This window comes from Trachypithecus francoisi, unplaced genomic scaffold (genome assembly GCF_009764315.1).
Source record: "Trachypithecus francoisi isolate TF-2019V2 unplaced genomic scaffold, Tfra_2.0 Lachesis_group11, whole genome shotgun sequence".
Lineage (NCBI taxonomy): Eukaryota > Metazoa > Chordata > Mammalia > Primates > Cercopithecidae > Trachypithecus > Trachypithecus francoisi.
This window is the reverse complement of record NW_022681456.1, coordinates 69,214,431-69,232,459: the sequence shown is the minus strand read 5'-3', so window position 1 is coordinate 69,232,459 and position 18,029 is coordinate 69,214,431. Positions and strand designations below refer to the sequence as shown.

Genomic DNA, 18,029 nt, shown 5'->3' with positions numbered 1-18,029 from the left:
TATTATTTTGGATGGCTTTACAGAAATCCCCTGGCATTAGTATATATCAAAGTGTAGGTCTTCTGGTTGGTGGGAAACTAGAGTTATCCTACAATAAAAAGAATGTTATCATATAAAATGGAAATACCTAGGCTGGGTGCTGTGGCTCATGCCTGTAATTCCAGAACTTTGAGAGGCCGAGGCAGGTGGACACTTGAGGCCAGGAGTTTGAGGCCAGCCTGGCCAACATGGTGAAGCCCCATCTCTACTAAAAATACAAAAAATCAGCAGGGCGTTGTGGTGGACGCCTGTAGTCTCAACTACTCGGGAGGCTGAGGCAGGAAGATTGATTGAACCCAACAGGTGGAGGTTGCAGTAGGCTAAGATCACACCACTGTGCTCCAGCCTGGGCGACAGAGGGAGACTTCGTCACAATAAATAAATAAATTGGAAATACCTGGTACTCTTTGCTTTGGGCTCTTCTGTTTTCCCCTTTCTAGAAGAAAGATTGAAGTCCAACCTGGCTCACAGGTAGCCAAGTGAGTGTCAGATTCTTTATTTACATGTAGAACTGAATGCAAGAAAAGGTGTAATCTCCAACTAGCAGCAGCACGCTGAGAAGAACTCAGAAAATTCTGCCTGTGAAAACTCCCCGTGGACTGATGAAATATGCAGATGCAGTTCTTGTAATTTTCATCGTTTATTCCTACTGTGGTTTGGTTTTAAATCTATTGTATTAATGATATCACTGTTTGCAGATTAAGACCAATAGACTCTCTCAAAGGAGATAATTGTTCTTTAGTACCCAATTTCATGGTTATGATTTCTAACCAGTGGTGGGAATTCTGAGGTGTAGATTGTGTCCCATGGAAACAATAAAGATGCCACAGCTGGGATTGTGAGGCTGGGGGAGCCAAGTAGGAATGACAGGAGTTATCCAAAATGGGTACCTTAAAGTTGCTTTTAGTATTTTTAAATGTTTCACCCACAGTGGGCTTTAGGAATATCAGGATTTTGATATTCATTGATTGATAACTTGAGTTACTTGATGGCAAAAGGCTACTGTCCCCCCCCTCCTTTTTTTTGAGGCAGGGTCTCACTCTGTCATCCAGGCTGGGTTGCAGTGGTGCTATCATGGCTCACTGCAGCCTTGGCCTCCCAGGCTCAGGTGATCCTCCTGCTTTAGCCTTCTAAGTAGCTGGGACCACAGGTGTGTACCACGATACCCAACTGATTTTTAAAATTATTTGGAGAGATGGGGTCTTGCTGCATTGAGGCTCCTGGCCTCAAGCAATCCTCCTGCCCCAGCCTCCCAAAGTGCTGGGATTATAGGCATGAGCCACCATGCCCAGCCCAACATATCTTATACCTGCAGCATGCACTGTTACACAGCATGGATGCCCTAAACAAGTTCTATTTTCTGTCCTTTCTTTATCTAGGCAGATAGAATGTTGTGAAACAGCAGATGAATTCTACAGCACCATGGGGCGCCTTACCCAGGAGATGCTAGAGAATGATCTTCTGCAAAGCCATGAACTCATGCAGGTGAGTGGGCAACATGGAGCAGCTTGGCTCAGGGAACCCCAGGCACGGTGGGAACAACCAGTGCCAGAGCAGCGGTCTTGAGAAATGTGCTTGGTTAGCTGTCAGACTTAGTTTCTTAAATTGACCAAGAGTCTGTTTATAATTTGATAAGAATCTATGTCATAAAAGGAAGTAAGAAATGAATGATGGATATTCGTTGTATCTTTCCTTCAGACTGTGTTGCTTAGAAATCATTAGCAGCAATATAAACTGGAAAAATACACTGGAAAAACAAAATCACCAAGTGCTTATTCTGAATTTTATTCTTAGCCTTTCTTTCCTTTTTTGAGACTGGCTCATTCTGGCACCCCGGCTGGAGTGCAGTGGCACAATTGTTGCTCACTGTAGCCTCTGTCTCCTGGGCTTAAGCGATCCTCCCATCTCAGTCTCTTGAGTAACTGGGACTACGGGCTTATGCAGCCATACAGCTAATTTTTTATTTTTATTTTTGTATAGATGGAGTCTTGCTATGTTGCCTAGGCTAGTCGGGAACTCCTAGACTCAAGTGATCCTCCCATCGCGGCCTACCTAAGTGCTGGGATTACAGGCATGAACCACTGTGCCCAGCCTACTTAGACTTGTGGGGGGAAACAGTTACTGTGGGGAAGAAATTATTGAGGATAAAAAAGATTATTCTCATCAGCATTTTGTTTCATTTGTTTTGCCCACATTTTCAACTCAGGTAATTATATATTAATCATAAATTTTAAAGTGAAAGACTTGAAGGGTTTGGTTTTTTTTTATGGCATGTTACTGTACCTCAATATCATATTCATCAAGTCTTTGAAATTGACAGCAAGTATAGAAAAAATAGCTGACTTATTAACACTCACTCTTCCATTAGATTCTTTTTTTAATTTTTGTGGGCACATAGTAGGTGCATATATTTATGGAGTACATGAGACACTTTGATATAGGCATGCAATGCATAATAATCATATCATGGTAAATGGGGTATTCATCTCCCCAAGTGTTTATCCTTTGTGTTAGAAACAATCCAATTATACTTTTAAAGTTATTTCTAAATGTGCAATTAAATTACTATTGACTCTAGTCATCCTGTTGTGCTATCAAATACTAGATCTTATTCATTGTTTCTAACTACTTTTTGTACCCACTATCTCTACTTCCCTATCAACTACTCTTCCCAGCCTCTGGAAACCATCCTGCTACTGTCTATCTCCATCAGTTCAATTGTTTTAATTTTCAGCTCCCACAAATAAGTGAGAACATTCAAAGTTTGTCTTTCCATGCCTGGCTTATTTCACTTAACATAATGATCTCCATTTCCATCCACAAATAAGCTCCCACAAATAAGTGAGGACATTCAAAGTTTGTCTTTCCGTGCCTGGCTTATTTCACTTAACATGATCTCCATTTCCATCCATGTTGTTGCAAATGACAGAATCTCATTCTTTTTATTATGGCTGAATAGTACTCCATATTGTATATATATCACATTTTCTTTATCCATTCATTGGCTGATACACACTTAGGTTGCTTCCAAATCTTGGCTATTGTGAACAGTGCTGCGAGAAACATGGGAGTGCAGATACCGTTTTGATACACTGATTTCCTTTCTTTTGGGCGTGTACCCAGCAGGGAATTTTTGGATCATTTGGTAGCTCCAATTTTAGTGTTTTTTTGAGGAACCTCCAACCTCTTCTCCACAGCGATTGTACTAATTTACATTCCTACCAACAGTGTACAAGGATTCCCTTTTCTCCACATCCTTGCCAACATTTGTTACTGCCTGTCTTGATTAAAAGCCATTTTCACTGGGGTGAGATAATATTTCATTGTCATTCTGATTTGCATTTTTCTGATGATCAGTGATTTTGAGCATCTTTTCTTTGTTGTCGGTTTTTTTTTTTTTTTTTTTTTGTAGAGGCAGAGTGTCACTGTGTCCCCAGGTTGGAGTACAGTGGCACCATCTCAGCTCACCGAATCGCAGTTCAATAATCACTCCTGGGCGCCGGGCACGGTGGCTCACACCTGTAATCCCAGCACTTTCGGAGGCCGTGGCTGGCAGATCACGAGGTCAGGAGATTCAGACCATCCTGACTAACACAGGGAAACCCCGTCTCTACTAAAAGTACAAAAAATTATCCGGGCATGGTGGCGGGCGCCTGTAGTCCCGGCTACTCCAGAGGCTGAGGCAGGAGAATGGCGTGAACCTGGAAGGCGGAGCTTGCAGTGAGCCAAGATCGCACCACTGCACTTCAGCCTGGGTGACAGAGCGAGACTCCGTCTCAAGAAAAAATCGCTCCTGGGTTCAAGCGATTCTCGTGCCTCAGCCTCCCGAGTAGCTGGAACTACAGGTGTTCGCCACCACGCCAGGCTAATTTTTGTAGTTTTAGTAGAGATGGGGTTTCACCATGTTGGCCAGGCTGGTCTCAAACTCCTGACATCAAGTGATTCTCCCGCCGAGCTTGGCCTCCCAAAATGCTGGGATTATAGGCGTGAGCCATGGCGCCTGGCCTTGAGCACCTTTTCGTAAGCCTGTTTGTCATTTGTATATCTTCTTTTGAGAAATGGCTATTCAGATCTTTTGCTCATTTTTAATCAAATTATAAGATTATAAGAGTTATTTGAACTCCTTGTATATTCTGGTTATTAATCCCTTTTCAGATGAGTGGTTTACAAATGTTTTCTTCCACTCTCTGAGTTGTCTCTTCATGTTGATTGTTTTCTTTGCTGTGCAGGAGCTTTTTAACTTGATATGATCCCATTTGTCCATTTTGCTTGGGTGTTTGTGCTCATGGGGTATTACTCAAGAAATTTTTGCCCACTACAATGTTTTGGAGAGTTTTTCCAATGTTTTATTGTATTAGTTTCAAGTTTGAGGTCTTAGATTTGAGGTTTTTTTTTTTTTTTTTTTTTTGAGACGGAGTCTCGCTCTGCCGCCCAGGCTGGAGTGCAGTGGCCGGATCTCAGCTCACTGCAAGCTCCGCCTCCTGGGTTTACGCCATTCTCCTGCCTCAGCCTCCCAAGCAGCTGGGACTACAGGCGCCCGCCACGTCGCCCGGCTAGTTTTTTGTATTTTTTAGTAGAGACGGGGTTTCATCATGTTAGCCAGGATGGTCTCGATCTCCTGACCTCGTGATCCGCCCGTCTCGGCCTCCCAAAGTGCTGGGATTACAGGCTTGAGCCACCGCGCCCGGCCTAGATTTGAGTTTTTAATCCATTTTGATTTGATTTTTGTATATGGCAAGAGATGGGGTCTAGTTTTGTTCTTCTATGTATGGGTATCTCGTTTTCCTGGCACTATTTATTGAAGAGATTGTCTTTTCCCCAATGTGTGTTCTTGGCACCTTTGCTGATAATGAGTTCACTGTAGGTATGTGGATTTGTTTCTGGGTTCTCTGTTCTGTTCCTTAGGTCGGTGTGTCTGTTTTTATGCCAGTACCATGCTGTCTGGGTTACTATAATAGTAGTATAATTTGAAGTCAAATAACATGATTCCTTCAGTTTTGTTCTTTTTGCTCAGAATAGCTTTGACTATTCTGGGTCTTTTGTGGTTCCATATAAATTTTAGGATCGTTTTTCTGTTTCTGTAAAGAATATCGTTGATGTTTTGATAGAGATTTTATCAAATCTGTAGATTGCCTTAGGTAGTGTGGACATTTTAACAATACTGATTCTTGCAATCCATGAACGTGTTGTATCTTCACATTTTTTTGTGTCCTGTTTGATTTCTTTCCTTAGTGTTTTACGGTTGTCATTGTAGCGCTCTTTCATTTCTTTGGTTAACTTAATTCCTAGGTAGTTAATTTTGTTTGTTGCTAATATAAATGGGATTTTAAAATTTCTTTTTCAGATTGTTCACTGTTTGCATATAGAGATGCTACTGATTTTTCTTTACTGGGAGACTTTTTATTATGGCTTCAATCTTGTTACTTGTTATTGGTATGTTCAGGTTTTGGATTCCTTCATTGTTCAATCTTGGTAGGTTGTATGTCTAGGAATTTATCCATTTTCTCTAGATTTTCTGATTTATTGGTATACAGTTGCTCATAGCAGTCACTAATGATCCTTTGATTTTCTGTAGTTTCAGTTGTAATGTCTCCTTTTTCATTTCTGAGTTTGTTTATTTGGATTTTCTGTCTTTTTTTCTTAGTCTGGCTACAGGTGTGTCAATTTTATTTATCTTTTCAAAAAAACCAACTTTTCATTCTTTAATCTTTTATATTGTTTTTTCATTCAGTTTTTATTTATTTCTGCTTTGATCTTTATTGTTTCTTTTACTAATTTTGGGTTTGGTTTGCTCTTGTTTTTCTTTTTTTTTTTTTTTTGAGGCGGAGTCTCGCTCTGTCGCCCGGACTGGAGTGCAGTGGCTGGATCTCAGCTCACTGCAAGCTCCGCCTCCCAGGTTTACGCCATTCTCCTGCCTCAGCCTCCCGAGTAGCTGGGACTACAGGCGCCCGCCACCTCGCCTGGCTAGTTTTTGTATTTTTTAGTAGAGATGGGGTTTCACCGTGTTAGCCAGGATGGTCTCGATCTCCTGACCTCGTGATCTGCCCATCTCGGCCTCCCAAAGTGCTCTTGTTTTTCTAGTGCTTTAATATATATCATTATATTATTTATTTGATGTTTTTCTTCTTTTTTGATGTAGACATTTATAACTATAAATTTCCCTCTTTGTACTGCTTTCACTGTGACCCCATAGGTTTTAGTATGTTGTATTTTCATTATCATTTGTTTCAAAAACATTTTCAGTTTCCTTTTTTAGTTTCTTCATTGACCCACTGGTCACCCAATAGCATACTGTTAAATTTTTATGTGTTTGTATAGTTTGCAAAATTCCTCTTGTTATTGATTTGTAGTTTTACTCCATTGTGGTCAGAGAAGATCCTTGATATTATTTCAATTTTTTGAATATTTTAAGACTTGTTTTGTGACCTAATATATGATCTATTCTTGAGAATGATCCATGTGCTGAAGAGAAAAATGTGTATTCTACAGGTGTTGGATGAAATGTTCTGTAAACATCTACTAGGTCCATTTGTTCTATAGTACAGATTAAGTTTGATGATTTTTTTTTGTTGTTGATTTTCTGTCTGGGTGATCTGTCCAATGCTGAAAATAGGGTGTTGAAATCTCTAGCCATTACTATGCTTGGGTCTGTCTCTGTCTTTAGCTCTAACAATATTTGCTTTATTATCTGGGTCCTCCAGTGTTGGGTGCATATATATTTGTAATCATTATATCCTCTTGCTGAATTGACCACCTTTATCATTACATAATGACCTTCTTCATCTCTTATTTTTTGTTTTGAAATCTATTTTTTTTCTGATAGAAGTATAGCTACCCCTGCTCCTTTTTTGCTTTCCATTGGCGTGGAATAACTTTTTCCATCCCTTCATTTTCAGTCTATGTGTATCTTTTTTTTTCTTTATTATACTTTAAGTTCTGGGATACATGTGCAGAATGTGCAGATTTGTTACATAGGTATATACGTGCCATGGTGGTTTGTTGCCCCCATCAACCTCTCATTGACATTAGGTATTTCTCTTAATACTATCCCTCCCCTAGCCCCATACCCCGTGACAGGCCCCAGTAGGTGATGTTCCCCTCCCTGTGTCCATGTGTTCTCATTGTTCAGCTCCCACTTTTAAGTGAGAACTTGTGGGGTGTGGTTTTCTGTTCCTGTGTTAGTTTGCTGAGAATGATGGTTTCCAGCTTCATCCATGTCCCTGCAAAGGACATGAGCTCATCCTTTTTTTATGGCTGCATAGTATTTCAGGGTGTATATGTGCCACATTTTCTTTATCAAGTCTGTCATTGATGGGCATTTGGGTTGGTTCCAAGTCTTTGCTCTTGTGAATAGTGCTGCAGTAAACATATGTGTGCGTGTGTCTTTATGGTAGAATGATTTATAATCCTTTGGGTATATACCCAGTAATGGGATTGCTGGGTCAAATTATATTTCTAGTTCTAGATCTTTGAGGAATTGCCACACTGTCTTCCCACAATGGTTGAACTAATTTACACTCCCACCAACAATGTAAAAGTGTTCCTATTTCTCCACATCCTCTCCAGTATCTGTTGTTTCCTGACTTTTTAATGATTGCCATTCTAACTGGTGTGAGATGGTATCTCACTGTGGTTTTGATTTGCATTTCTCTAATGACCAGTGATAATGAGCTTTCTTTCATATGTTTGTTGGCTGCATAAATGTCTTCTTTTGAGAAGTGTCTGTTCATATCCTTTGTCTACTTTTTGATGGAGTTGTTTGTGTTTTTCTTGTAAATTTGTTTAAGTTACTTGTAGATTCTGGATACTAGCCCTTTGTGAGATGGAAAAAAGTTTTCTCCTATTCTGTAGGTTGTCTGTTCACTCTAATGATAGGTTCTTTTGCTGTGCAGAAGTTCTTTAGTTTAATTAGATCCCATTTGTCTATTTTGGCTTTTGTGGCCATGGCTTTTGGTGTTTTAGTCATGAAGTCTTTGCCCATGTCTATGTCATGAATGGTATCACCTAGGTTTTCTTCTAGGGTTTTTATGGTTTTAGGTCTTATGTTTAAGTCTTTAATCCATCTTGAGTTAATTTTTGTGTAAGGTGTAAGGAAGGAATCCAGTTTCAGTTTTCTGCATATGACTAGCCAGTTTCCCCAACACCATTTATAGATAGGGGATCCTTTCCTCATTGCTTGTTTGTGTCAGGTTTGTCAAAGATCAGATGGTTGTAGATGTGCAGCATTATTTCTGAGGCCTCTGCTCTGTTCCATTGGTTTATATATTTGTTTTGGTACCAATACCATGCTGTTTTGGTTACTGTGGCCTTATAGTATAGTTTGAAGTTAGGTAGTGTGATGTCTCAAGCTTGTTCTTTTTTTTTTGGGATTGTCTTGGCTATATAGGCTCTTTTTTGGTTCCATATGAAATTTAAAGTAGTTTTTCCTAATTCTGTGATGAAAGTCAATGGTAACTTGATGGGGATAGCATTGAATAAATTACTTTGGGCAGTATGGCCATTTTCACGATATTGATTCTTCCTATCCATGAGCATGGAGTGTTTTTCCATTTGTTTATGTCCTGTCTTATTTCTTTGAGCAGTGATTTGTAGTTCTCCTTGAAGAGGTCCTTCACATCCCTTGTAAGTTGTATTCTCTTTGTAGCAATTGTGAATGGGAGTTCACTCATGATTTGACTCTCTGTTTGTCTATTATTGGTGTATAGAAATGCTTGTGATTTTTGCACATTGATTTTGTATCCTGAGACTTTGCTGAAGTTGCTTATCAGCTTAAGGAGATTTTGGGCTGAGACGATGGGGTTTTCTAAATATGCAATCATGTCATCTGCAAACAGAGACAATTTGACTTCCTCTCTTCCAACTTGAATACCCTTAGTTCTTTCTCCTGTCTGATTGCCCTGGCCAGAACTTCCAATACTATGTTGAATAGGAGTGGTGAGAGAGGGCATCCTTATCTTGTGCCAGTTTTCAAAGGGAATGCTGCTCCCAGCTTTTGCCCATTCAGTATGATATTGGCTGTGGGTTTGTCATAAATAGCTATTATTATTTTGAGATATGTTCCATCAATACTAGTTTATTGAGTGTTTTCAGCATGAAAGGGTGTTGAATTTTATCGAAGGCCTTTTCTGCATCTGTTGAGATAATCATGTGGTTTTTGTCATTGGTTCTGTTTATGTGATGGATTATGTTTATTGATTTGTGTATGTTGAACCAGCCTTGCATCCCAGGGATGAAACCGACTTGATCGTGGTGGGTAAGCTTTTTGATGTGCTGCTGGATTTGGTTTGCCAGTATTTTATTGAGGATTTTTGCATTGATGTTCATCAGGGATATTGGCCTGAAATTTTTTTTTTTCTTGTGTCTCTGCCAGGTTTTGGTATGAGGATGATACTGGCCTTATAAAATGAGTTAGGGAGGAGTCCCTCTTTTTCTATTATTTGGAATAGTTTCAGAAGGAATGGTACCAGCTCTTCTTTGTACCTCTGGTAGAATTCAGCTGTTAATCCGTCTGGTACTGGACTTTTTTTAGTTGGTAGGCTATTACTGCCTCAATTTTGGAACTTGTTATTGGTCTATTCAGGGATTTGACATCTTCCTGGTTTATACTTAGGAGGGTGTATGTGTCTAGGAATTTATCCATTTCTTCTAGATTTTCTAGTTTATTTGCATAGAGGTGTTTATAATATTCCCTGAGGGTTGTTTGTATTTCTGTGGGATCAGTGGTGATACCCCCTTTATCATTTTTTATTGTGTCTATTTGATTCTTCTCTCTTTTCTTCCTTATTAATCTGGCTAGCAGTCTGTCTATTTTGTTAATCTTTTCAAAAAACCACCTCCTGGTTTCACTGATTTTTTTGAAGGGGTTTTCATGTCTCTATCTCCTTCAGTTCCACTCTGATCCTCATTTTATGAGGCCAGCATCATCCTCATACCAAAACCTGGCAGAGACACAACAAAAAAAGAAAATTTCCGGCCAGTGTCCCATTTGCTTGGTAAATCTTCCTCCATCCCTTTATTTTGAGCCTATATGACTCTTTGCATGTGAGATGGGTCTTCTGAATACAGCACACCAATGGGTCTTGACTCTTTATCCAGTTTGTCAGTCTGTGTCTTTTAATTGGGGCATTGAGCCCATTTACTTTTTTTTTTTTTTTTTTTGAGACGGAGTCTCACTGTATCGCCCAGTCTGGAGTGCAGTGGCATAATTTTGGCTCACTGCAACCTTTGCCTCCTGGGTTCAAGCAGTTCTCCTGCCTCAGCCTCCTGAGTAGCTGGGACTACAGGTGTGCGCCGCCATGCCCGGTTAATTTTTATATTTTTAGTAGAAATGGGGTTTCACCATGTTGTTCAGGCCAGTCTCGAACTCCTGACCTCGTGATCTGCCTGCCTCGGCCTCCCAAAGTGCTGGGATTATAGCCATGAGCCACTAGGCCCAGCCTAGCCCATTTATATTTAAGGTTAATATTGTTATGTGTGAATTTGATCATTATGATGCTAGCTGGTTATTTTGCTCGTTAGATGATGCAGTTTCTTCATAGTGTTGATGGTCTTTACAATTTGGTATGTTTTTACAGTGGCTGGTACCAGTTTTTCCTTTTCATATTTAGTGCTTCCTTAAGGAGCTCTTGTAAGGCGGGCCTGGTAGTAACAAAATCACTCAGCATTTGCTTGTCTAGGATTTTATTTCTCGTTTGCTTATGAAACTTAGTTTGGCTGGATATGAGATTCTGGGTTGAATATTCTTTTCTTTAAGAATATTGAGGGCCGGGCGCGGTGGCTCAAGCCTGTAATCCCAGCACTTTGGGAGGCCGAGACAGGCGGATCACAAGGTCAGGAGAGCGAGACCATCCTGGCTAACACGGTGAAACCCCGTCTCTACTAAAAAAATACAAAAAACTAGCCAGGTGAGGTGGCAGGCGCCTGTAGTCCCAGCTACTTGGGAGGCTGAGGCAGGAGAATGGTGTGAACCTGGGAGGCGGAGCTTGCAGTGAGCTGAGATCTGGCTACTGCACTCCAGCCTGGGCAACAGAGCGAGACTCCATCTCAAAAAAAAAAAAAAAAAAAGAATATTGAATATTGGCCCTCACTCTCTTCTGGCTTGTAGGGTTTCTGCAGAGAGATCCACTGTTAGTCTGATGGACTTCCCTTTGTGGTAACCCAACCTTTCTTTGGCTGCCCTTAACATTTTTTCCTTCATTTCAACCTTGGTGAATCTGACGATTATGTGTCTTGGGGTTGCTCTTCTTGAGGAGTATCTTTGTGGTGTTCTCTGATTTCCTGAATTTGAATGTTGGCCTGTCTTGCTAGATTGGGGAAGTTCTCTTGGATAATATCCTGAAGAGTGTTTTCCAACTCACTTCCATTCTTCCCGTCACTTTCATGTACACCAGTCAAATGTAGGTTTGGTCTTTTCACATAGTCCCATATTTCTTGGAGGCTTTGTTTGTTCCTTTTCATTCTTTTTTCTCTAATCTTGTCTTCATGCTTTATTTAATCTCTGATATCCTTTCTTCCACTTGATCAGTTTGGCTATTGACACTTGTGTATGCTTCACAAAGTTCTTGTGCTGTGTTTTTCAACTCCATCAGGTCATTTATGTTCTTCTCTAAACTGGTTATTCTAGTTAGCAATTCCTCCAACCTTTCTTCAAGGTTCTTAGCTTCATGGTTCTTTAACTCGATGGAGTTTGTTATTACACACCTTCTGAAGCCTACTTCTGTCAATTCATCAAACTCATTCTCTGTCTAGTTTTGTTCCCTTGCTGGTGAGGAGTTGTGATCCTTTGGAGGAAAGGAGGAAAAGAGGTGTTCTGGTTTTTGGTATTTTCAATCTTTTTGCACTGGTTTTTCCTCATTTTCATGGATTTATCTACCTTTGGTCTTTGATGTCGGTGACCTTCGGCTGGCGTTTTTGTGTGGACATCCTTTTTTGTTGATGTTGATGCTATTGTTTTCTAACAGTTAGTTGTTAGTTTTCTAACAGTCAGGCGTCTCTGCTGCAGGTCTGCTGGAATTTGTTGAAGGTCCACTCCAGACCCTGTTTTCCTGGGTATCACCAGTGAAGGCTGCAGAACAGCAAAGATTGGCCGGGCGCGGTGGCTCAAGCCTGTAATCCCAGCACTTTGGGAGGCCGAGATGGGCGGATCACGAGGTCAGGAGATCGAGACCATCCTGGCTAACACGGTGAAACCCCGTCTCCACTAAAAAATACAAAAAACTAGCCGGGCGAGATGGCGGGCGCCTGCAGTCCCAGCTACTCGGGAGGCTGAGGCAGGAGAATGGCGTGAACCCGGGAGGCGGAGCTTGCAGTGAGCTGAGATCCGGCCACTGCACTCCAGCCTGGGCGACAGAGTGAGACTCCGTCTCAAAAAAAAAAAAAAAACACAAAAAAAACAAAAACAAAAAAACAAAAAAACAGCAAAGATTGCTGCCTGTTCCTTCCTCTGGAAGCTTTGTCCCAGAGGGGCACCTGCCAGATGCCAGCCGGAGCTCTCCTCTATGAGGTGTCTGTCGACCCCTGCTGGGAGGTGTCTCCCAGTCAGGAGGCACGGGAGTCAGGGACCCACCTGAGGAGACAGTCTGTCCCTAAGCAGAGCCCCAGCGCTGTGCTGGGAGATCCACTGCTCTCTTCAGAGCCAACAGGCAGGAACATTTAAGTCTGCTGAAGTTGCGCCTACAGCTGCCCCTTCCCCCAGGTGCTCTGTCCCAGGGAGATGGGAGTTTTATCTACAAGCCGCTGACTGGGGCTGCTGTCTTTCTTTCAGAGATACGCTGCCCAGAGAGAAGGAATGTAGAGAGGCAGGCTGGCTAAGGCGGCTTTGCCGAGCGGTGGTGGGCTCCTCCCAGTTCGAACTTCCTGGCTGCTTTGTTTACACTGTGAGGGGAAAACCACCTACTCAAGCCTCAGTAATGGTGGACGTCCCTATCCCCACCAAGCTTGAGCATCCCAGGTCGACTTCAGCCTGCTATGCTGGCAGTGAGAATTTCAAGCCAGTGGATCTTAGCTTGCTGGGCTCCATGGGGGTGGGATCCGCTGAGCTAGACCACTTGGCTCCCTGGCTTCAGCCCCCTTTCCAGAGGAGCGAATGGTTCTGTCTTGCTGATGTTCCAGGCACCACTGGGGTATGAAAAAAAAACTCCTGCAGCTAGCTTGGTGTCTGCCCAAATGGCCACCCAGTTTTATGGTTGAAACCCAGGGCCCTGGTGGTGTAGGCACCTGAGGGAATCTCCTGGTCTGTGGGTTGCAAAGAACATGGGAAAAGCATGGTATCTGGGCCTGAATGCATCATTCCTGATGGCACAGTCCCTCAAGGCTTCCCTTTGCTAGGGGAGGAAGTTTCCTGACCCCTTGCACTTCCTGGTGAGGCGATGCCCCACCCTGCTTCAGCTCACCCTCTGTGTGCTGTACCCATTGTCTAACCAGTCTCAGTGAGATGAACTAGGTATCTCAGTTGGAAATGCAGAAATCATCAACCTTCTTCATTGATCTCACTGGGAGATGCAGACCGGAGCTGTTTCTATTCAGCCATCTTGCCAGCTACCCGAGTCTGTGTGTATCTTTACAGGTGAAGTATGTTTCTTGTGGGAAACAGATCATTGGGTCCTGTTTTTTCATCCGTTCAGCCACTCTGTGTCTTTTGATTAGAGAGTATAGTGCATTTACATTCAGTGTTATTGAGAAGTAAAGCCTTACTCCTGCCATTTTGTTATTTGTTTTCTGGTTGTTTTGTGGGCTTCTCTTTCTTCTTTCCTTCCTTCCTGTTCCTTTTTTGTGAAGATGATTTTTCTCTGGTGGTGTGCTTTAATTTCTTGCTTTTTATTTTTTGTGTATTGTGTGTTTTTTGATTTGAGGTTACCATGACACTGGCACATACTATCTTAAACCTATTATTTTAAACTGATGACAACATAACACTGGTTGCATAAACAAATGTGCAAAAAGAAAACTAATAAAAACTCCATACTTTAACTTTGACCCTCTGCTTTTTAACTCTTTGTTGTTTCTCTTTATGTACTATGTCTTAAAAAGTTGTTCTAGTTTTTATTTATTGGTTCTTATTATTTAGTCTTTCTTTCTTTTTTTTTTTTTTGAGACCGAGTCTTGCTTTGTTGCCCAGGCTGGAGTGCAGTGGCGTGATCTTGGTGCACTGCAAGCTCCGTCTCCCAGGTTCAAGCCATTCTCCTGCCTCAGCCTCCCGAGTAGCTGGGACTATAGGCACCTGCCACCATGCCTGACTAATTTTTTTGTATTTTTAGTAGAGATGGGGTTTCACCATGTTAGCCTGGATGGTCTCACTCTCCTGACCTCGTGATCCGCCTGCCTTGGCCTCCCAAAGTCCTGGGATTACAGGCATGAGCCACTGTGCCTGGCCATCGTTTCGTCTTTGTACTTAAGTCAAGATAAGTTTATACATCACAATTACAGTGTTATCCTAAATTTGTATTTTTCTGTGTGCTTACTATTATCAGTGAGTTTTTTACCCTCACATGCTTTCTTCTTGCTCATTAACATCCTTTTCTTTCAGATTGAAGAACTCTCTTTAGCATTTCTTATAGGACAGGTCTAGTGTTGATGAAATCCCTCAGCTTTTGTTTGTCTAGGAAGGTCTCTATTCTTCCCTTATGCTTAAAGGATATTTTTGCTGAATATACTTACTAATCTAGGGTAGAAGTTTTTTTTTTTCTTTTGGCAGTTTAAATGTGTCATGCCACTCTCTCTTGGTTATGCCACTCTCTGCTGGCCTGTAAGGTTTCCACTGAGAAGTCTGTTGCAAGACATATTGGAGCTTCATTGTATGTTATTCATTTTTTTTTTTCGCTTGCTGCTTTTAGGGTCATTTCCTTACCCTTGACCTTTGAGAGTTTGATTGTAAAATGCCTTGAGGGAGTCTTCTTTGGGTTAAATCTGTTCTATAACCTTGTACTTGACTGTTGATGTACTCCTCTTGGTTTGGGAAGTTCTTTGATATTATCTCTTTGAATAAGCTTCCTATCCCTATCTCTTTCTCTGTCTCTACTTTAAGGCCAATAGCTCTTAGATTTGCCCTTTTGAGGCTATTTTCTAGATTCTGTAGGCGTGCTTCATTATTTTTTATTCTTTTTTCTTTTGTCTCCTCTGTGTATTTTCATATAGCCTGTCTTCAAGCTCACTATTTTACTTGATCAATTCTGCTATTAAGAGACTCTGATACATTGTTCAGCGTGTTGATTGCATTTTTCAAGTCCATAATTTCTGCTTAACTATTTCACTCTTTATTAAATTTTTATGGTAGAATTCTGAATTCCTTCTCTGTGTTATCTTGAATTTCTTTTGAATTCTGTGTCTGAAAGGTCCCATATCTCTGTTACTCCAGGATTGGTCCCTGGTGCTTTATTTAGTTCATTTGGTGAGGGCATGTTTTCCTGGATGGTGTTGATGCTTGTAGATGTTCTCTTGTGTCTGGATATTGAAGAGTTAGGTGTTATGGTCTTCACAATCTGAGCTTGTTTGTGCCTATCCTTCTTGGGAAGGCTTTCCAGGTGTTAGGACAGTCTTGCATTGCTACAAAGAAATACTTGAGAATGGATAATTTATAAAGAAAAGAGGTTTAATTGGTTCATGCAGGCTGTATAAGCAGCATGACCCTGGCATCTGCTTGGCTTCTGCGGAGGCACAGGGAGCTTTTAATCATGGCAAAGGTAAAGAGGGAACAAACATGTCACATGGCCAGAGCAGGAGAAAGAGAGAGAGTTAGATGGTGGGTGGTGCCACACACTTTTAAATGACCAGGTATTATGTGAACTCAGAGCAAGAGCTCACTTATCACCAAGGGAATGGCCCAAGCCATTCATGAGGGATGCAGACACCTCCTACCAGGCCCCATCTCCAACATTGGAGATTACAATTCAACATGATATTTGAGTGAGAAAAATATCCAAATTATCACTAGGTATTAGAAGGGACTTGGGCCGCAAGCCCAGTAATGCTGTGGTTTTTGCAGACTTGTAGAGGTACCACCTTGGTGGTCTTTGAGAAGATCTGGAAGAATTCTCTGGATTACCAGGCAGAGACTCTTATTCTTTTCCTCTAATTTCTCTGAAACATGTGGAGTTTCTCTTTCTGTGATGAGCCCTCTGGAACGGGGGGTGTGGTGATGCAAACACCCCTGTGGCCACTACCACTGGGACTGTGCTGGGTCAGACCTGAAGTTAGCTAAGCATTGGGCCTTGCCCAAGGCCCTGCCCTTCAGGACAGTGAGTTCCCCCTAGGCCCACGTGTGTCTAGAGTTTTTTTCTGGGAGCCAGGGATTGGAGTTAAAAACCTTAGCAATTTACCTGATATTCTATTCTACTGCAGCTAAGCTGACACTGAAACTACAATGCAAAGTCCTTCCTGCTCTTCCCTCCCCATACCACAGGCAGAAGAGTTTCTACCCGTGGCCACCACCACCACTGGTCCATAAGGAGTTCTGCTGGGCCACCACCAATGTTTGCTTAAAGCCCAAGGACTCTTCCATCAGCTTATGGTGAATGCCATCAGGCCCGGGATTCACCCTTCAGGGCAGTGGGCGCCTCCTGCCCCAGGGCAGGTCCAGAAATTCTGTCCAAGAGCCTGGGCCTGGACTCAGACCTCAAGAGCCTGCTTGTTGCTCTACCCCACTGTGGCTGAGCTGGTATCTAGGGTGCAAGAAAAAGTCCCCTTTACTTTTCCCTCTGCTTTTCTCAAACAGAATGAGTTTTTCACCATAGCCACCACAGCTGGGAATATCTGGGTCTGCCCTGAAACCAGCATGTCTCAGAGCTCAGGGCCCATGGCATACTCCCTGGATATGGCTGGTTGTTATTCAGGATCCAAGGACTCTTTAGTCAGCAGATGATGAATCCTGCAAGTGTTGAGTCCTTCCCTTTAAGGCAATGGGTTCTCTTTTGGCCCAGGGTGTTTCTAGAAATGTCATCTGGGAGCTAGGGCCTGAAATAGGGGCCTCATGACTCTGCCTGGTACCCTATCCTGCTGTGTCTGAGCTGCTATCCAAGATACAAGACAAAGTCCTCTTTACTCTTTATTCTCCTCTCCTTAAGCAGAAGGAAGGAGTCACTTTCATTGCTATGAGCTGCACTGCCTGGCGTTGGGGGAGGGATGGCGCAAGTCCTCCCGTAGCCACACCGGCTTTTGTCTCCCTAGGTCATGTGCCACCCTAGTTCACTGGCTCTAAGGCCAGCCTAGCACTAGGAGTTGCCTAGGAATTGCAGTCCTTGTGTCCCAGACTGCTGTTCAGGTTTACCTAGGATCCCAGAGCACTTTGGCCTGCGATGGCGAGGCTTGCTGAGGAACTCAAGTTCAACAGCTGAAATAGGCGATTCCCTGCTGGCTAGGTCTGGTTCAGATGCTCCCTCTGAGTGTAAATGCTGGCTGAGCCCAGCACAACTTTGCTCTCCACTGTGACAGAGCAGCACTGAGTTCAATGTAAAGTCCTCCAGTCACTACACTCTCTCATCCCCAAGTGCACAGACTCTTTCTCCATGTCTTATGGCCACTGCCAGGGGGATTGGGGAGGGGTGGCATCCATGATTCAAGACTGTCTTTCCTCCCCTCCTCAGTGTCTCTTTCCACGATATGGAGTTCAAATCAGATATTGTGATTATTCACCTAATTTTTGATTCTTGTTATGGTGCTTCTCTGTGTACAGACAGTTGTTAAAATTTGGTGTTGCAGCAGGGGGCGTGAATGGTGTATGATTCCATTCTGCCATCTTGCCTGCCCCTCCATTTCCATCAAACTTATTAATTCATTAAGCAAACATTTATTGAGAATCCATGATTAGTTTTCTGCCTTTTCTTTTTCAATCAATGTTGAATCAAACCCAACTTGTAGAAGATGGCTGTCTTTCTAGATTCCCTCTGCTCTAATACGGAATGAATCTTTTACCATAGCCACTACAGCTGAGAATATGCTGGGTCTCCCCTGAAGCCAGCATGTCTCAGAGCTCAGGGCCCATAGCATATTCCCTGGAT

At 42.3% G+C, this 18,029-nt stretch overlaps 1 protein-coding gene across 5 annotated transcripts in view; it reads left to right on the top strand.

Moving 5' to 3' along the window:
- Window positions 1-18,029, top strand: part of TBC1D30 (TBC1 domain family member 30) — a 108,063-nt gene that overhangs the window by 67,701 nt on the left and 22,333 nt on the right. For all 5 annotated transcript variants that reach the window (XM_033221387.1, XM_033221385.1, XM_033221389.1 and 2 more), the window contains one exon: window positions 1,419-1,524. In XM_033221387.1, coding sequence (XP_033077278.1) covers window positions 1,419-1,524 — 106 coding nt within the window. The remainder of the gene's footprint in view (window positions 1-1,418; window positions 1,525-18,029) is intronic.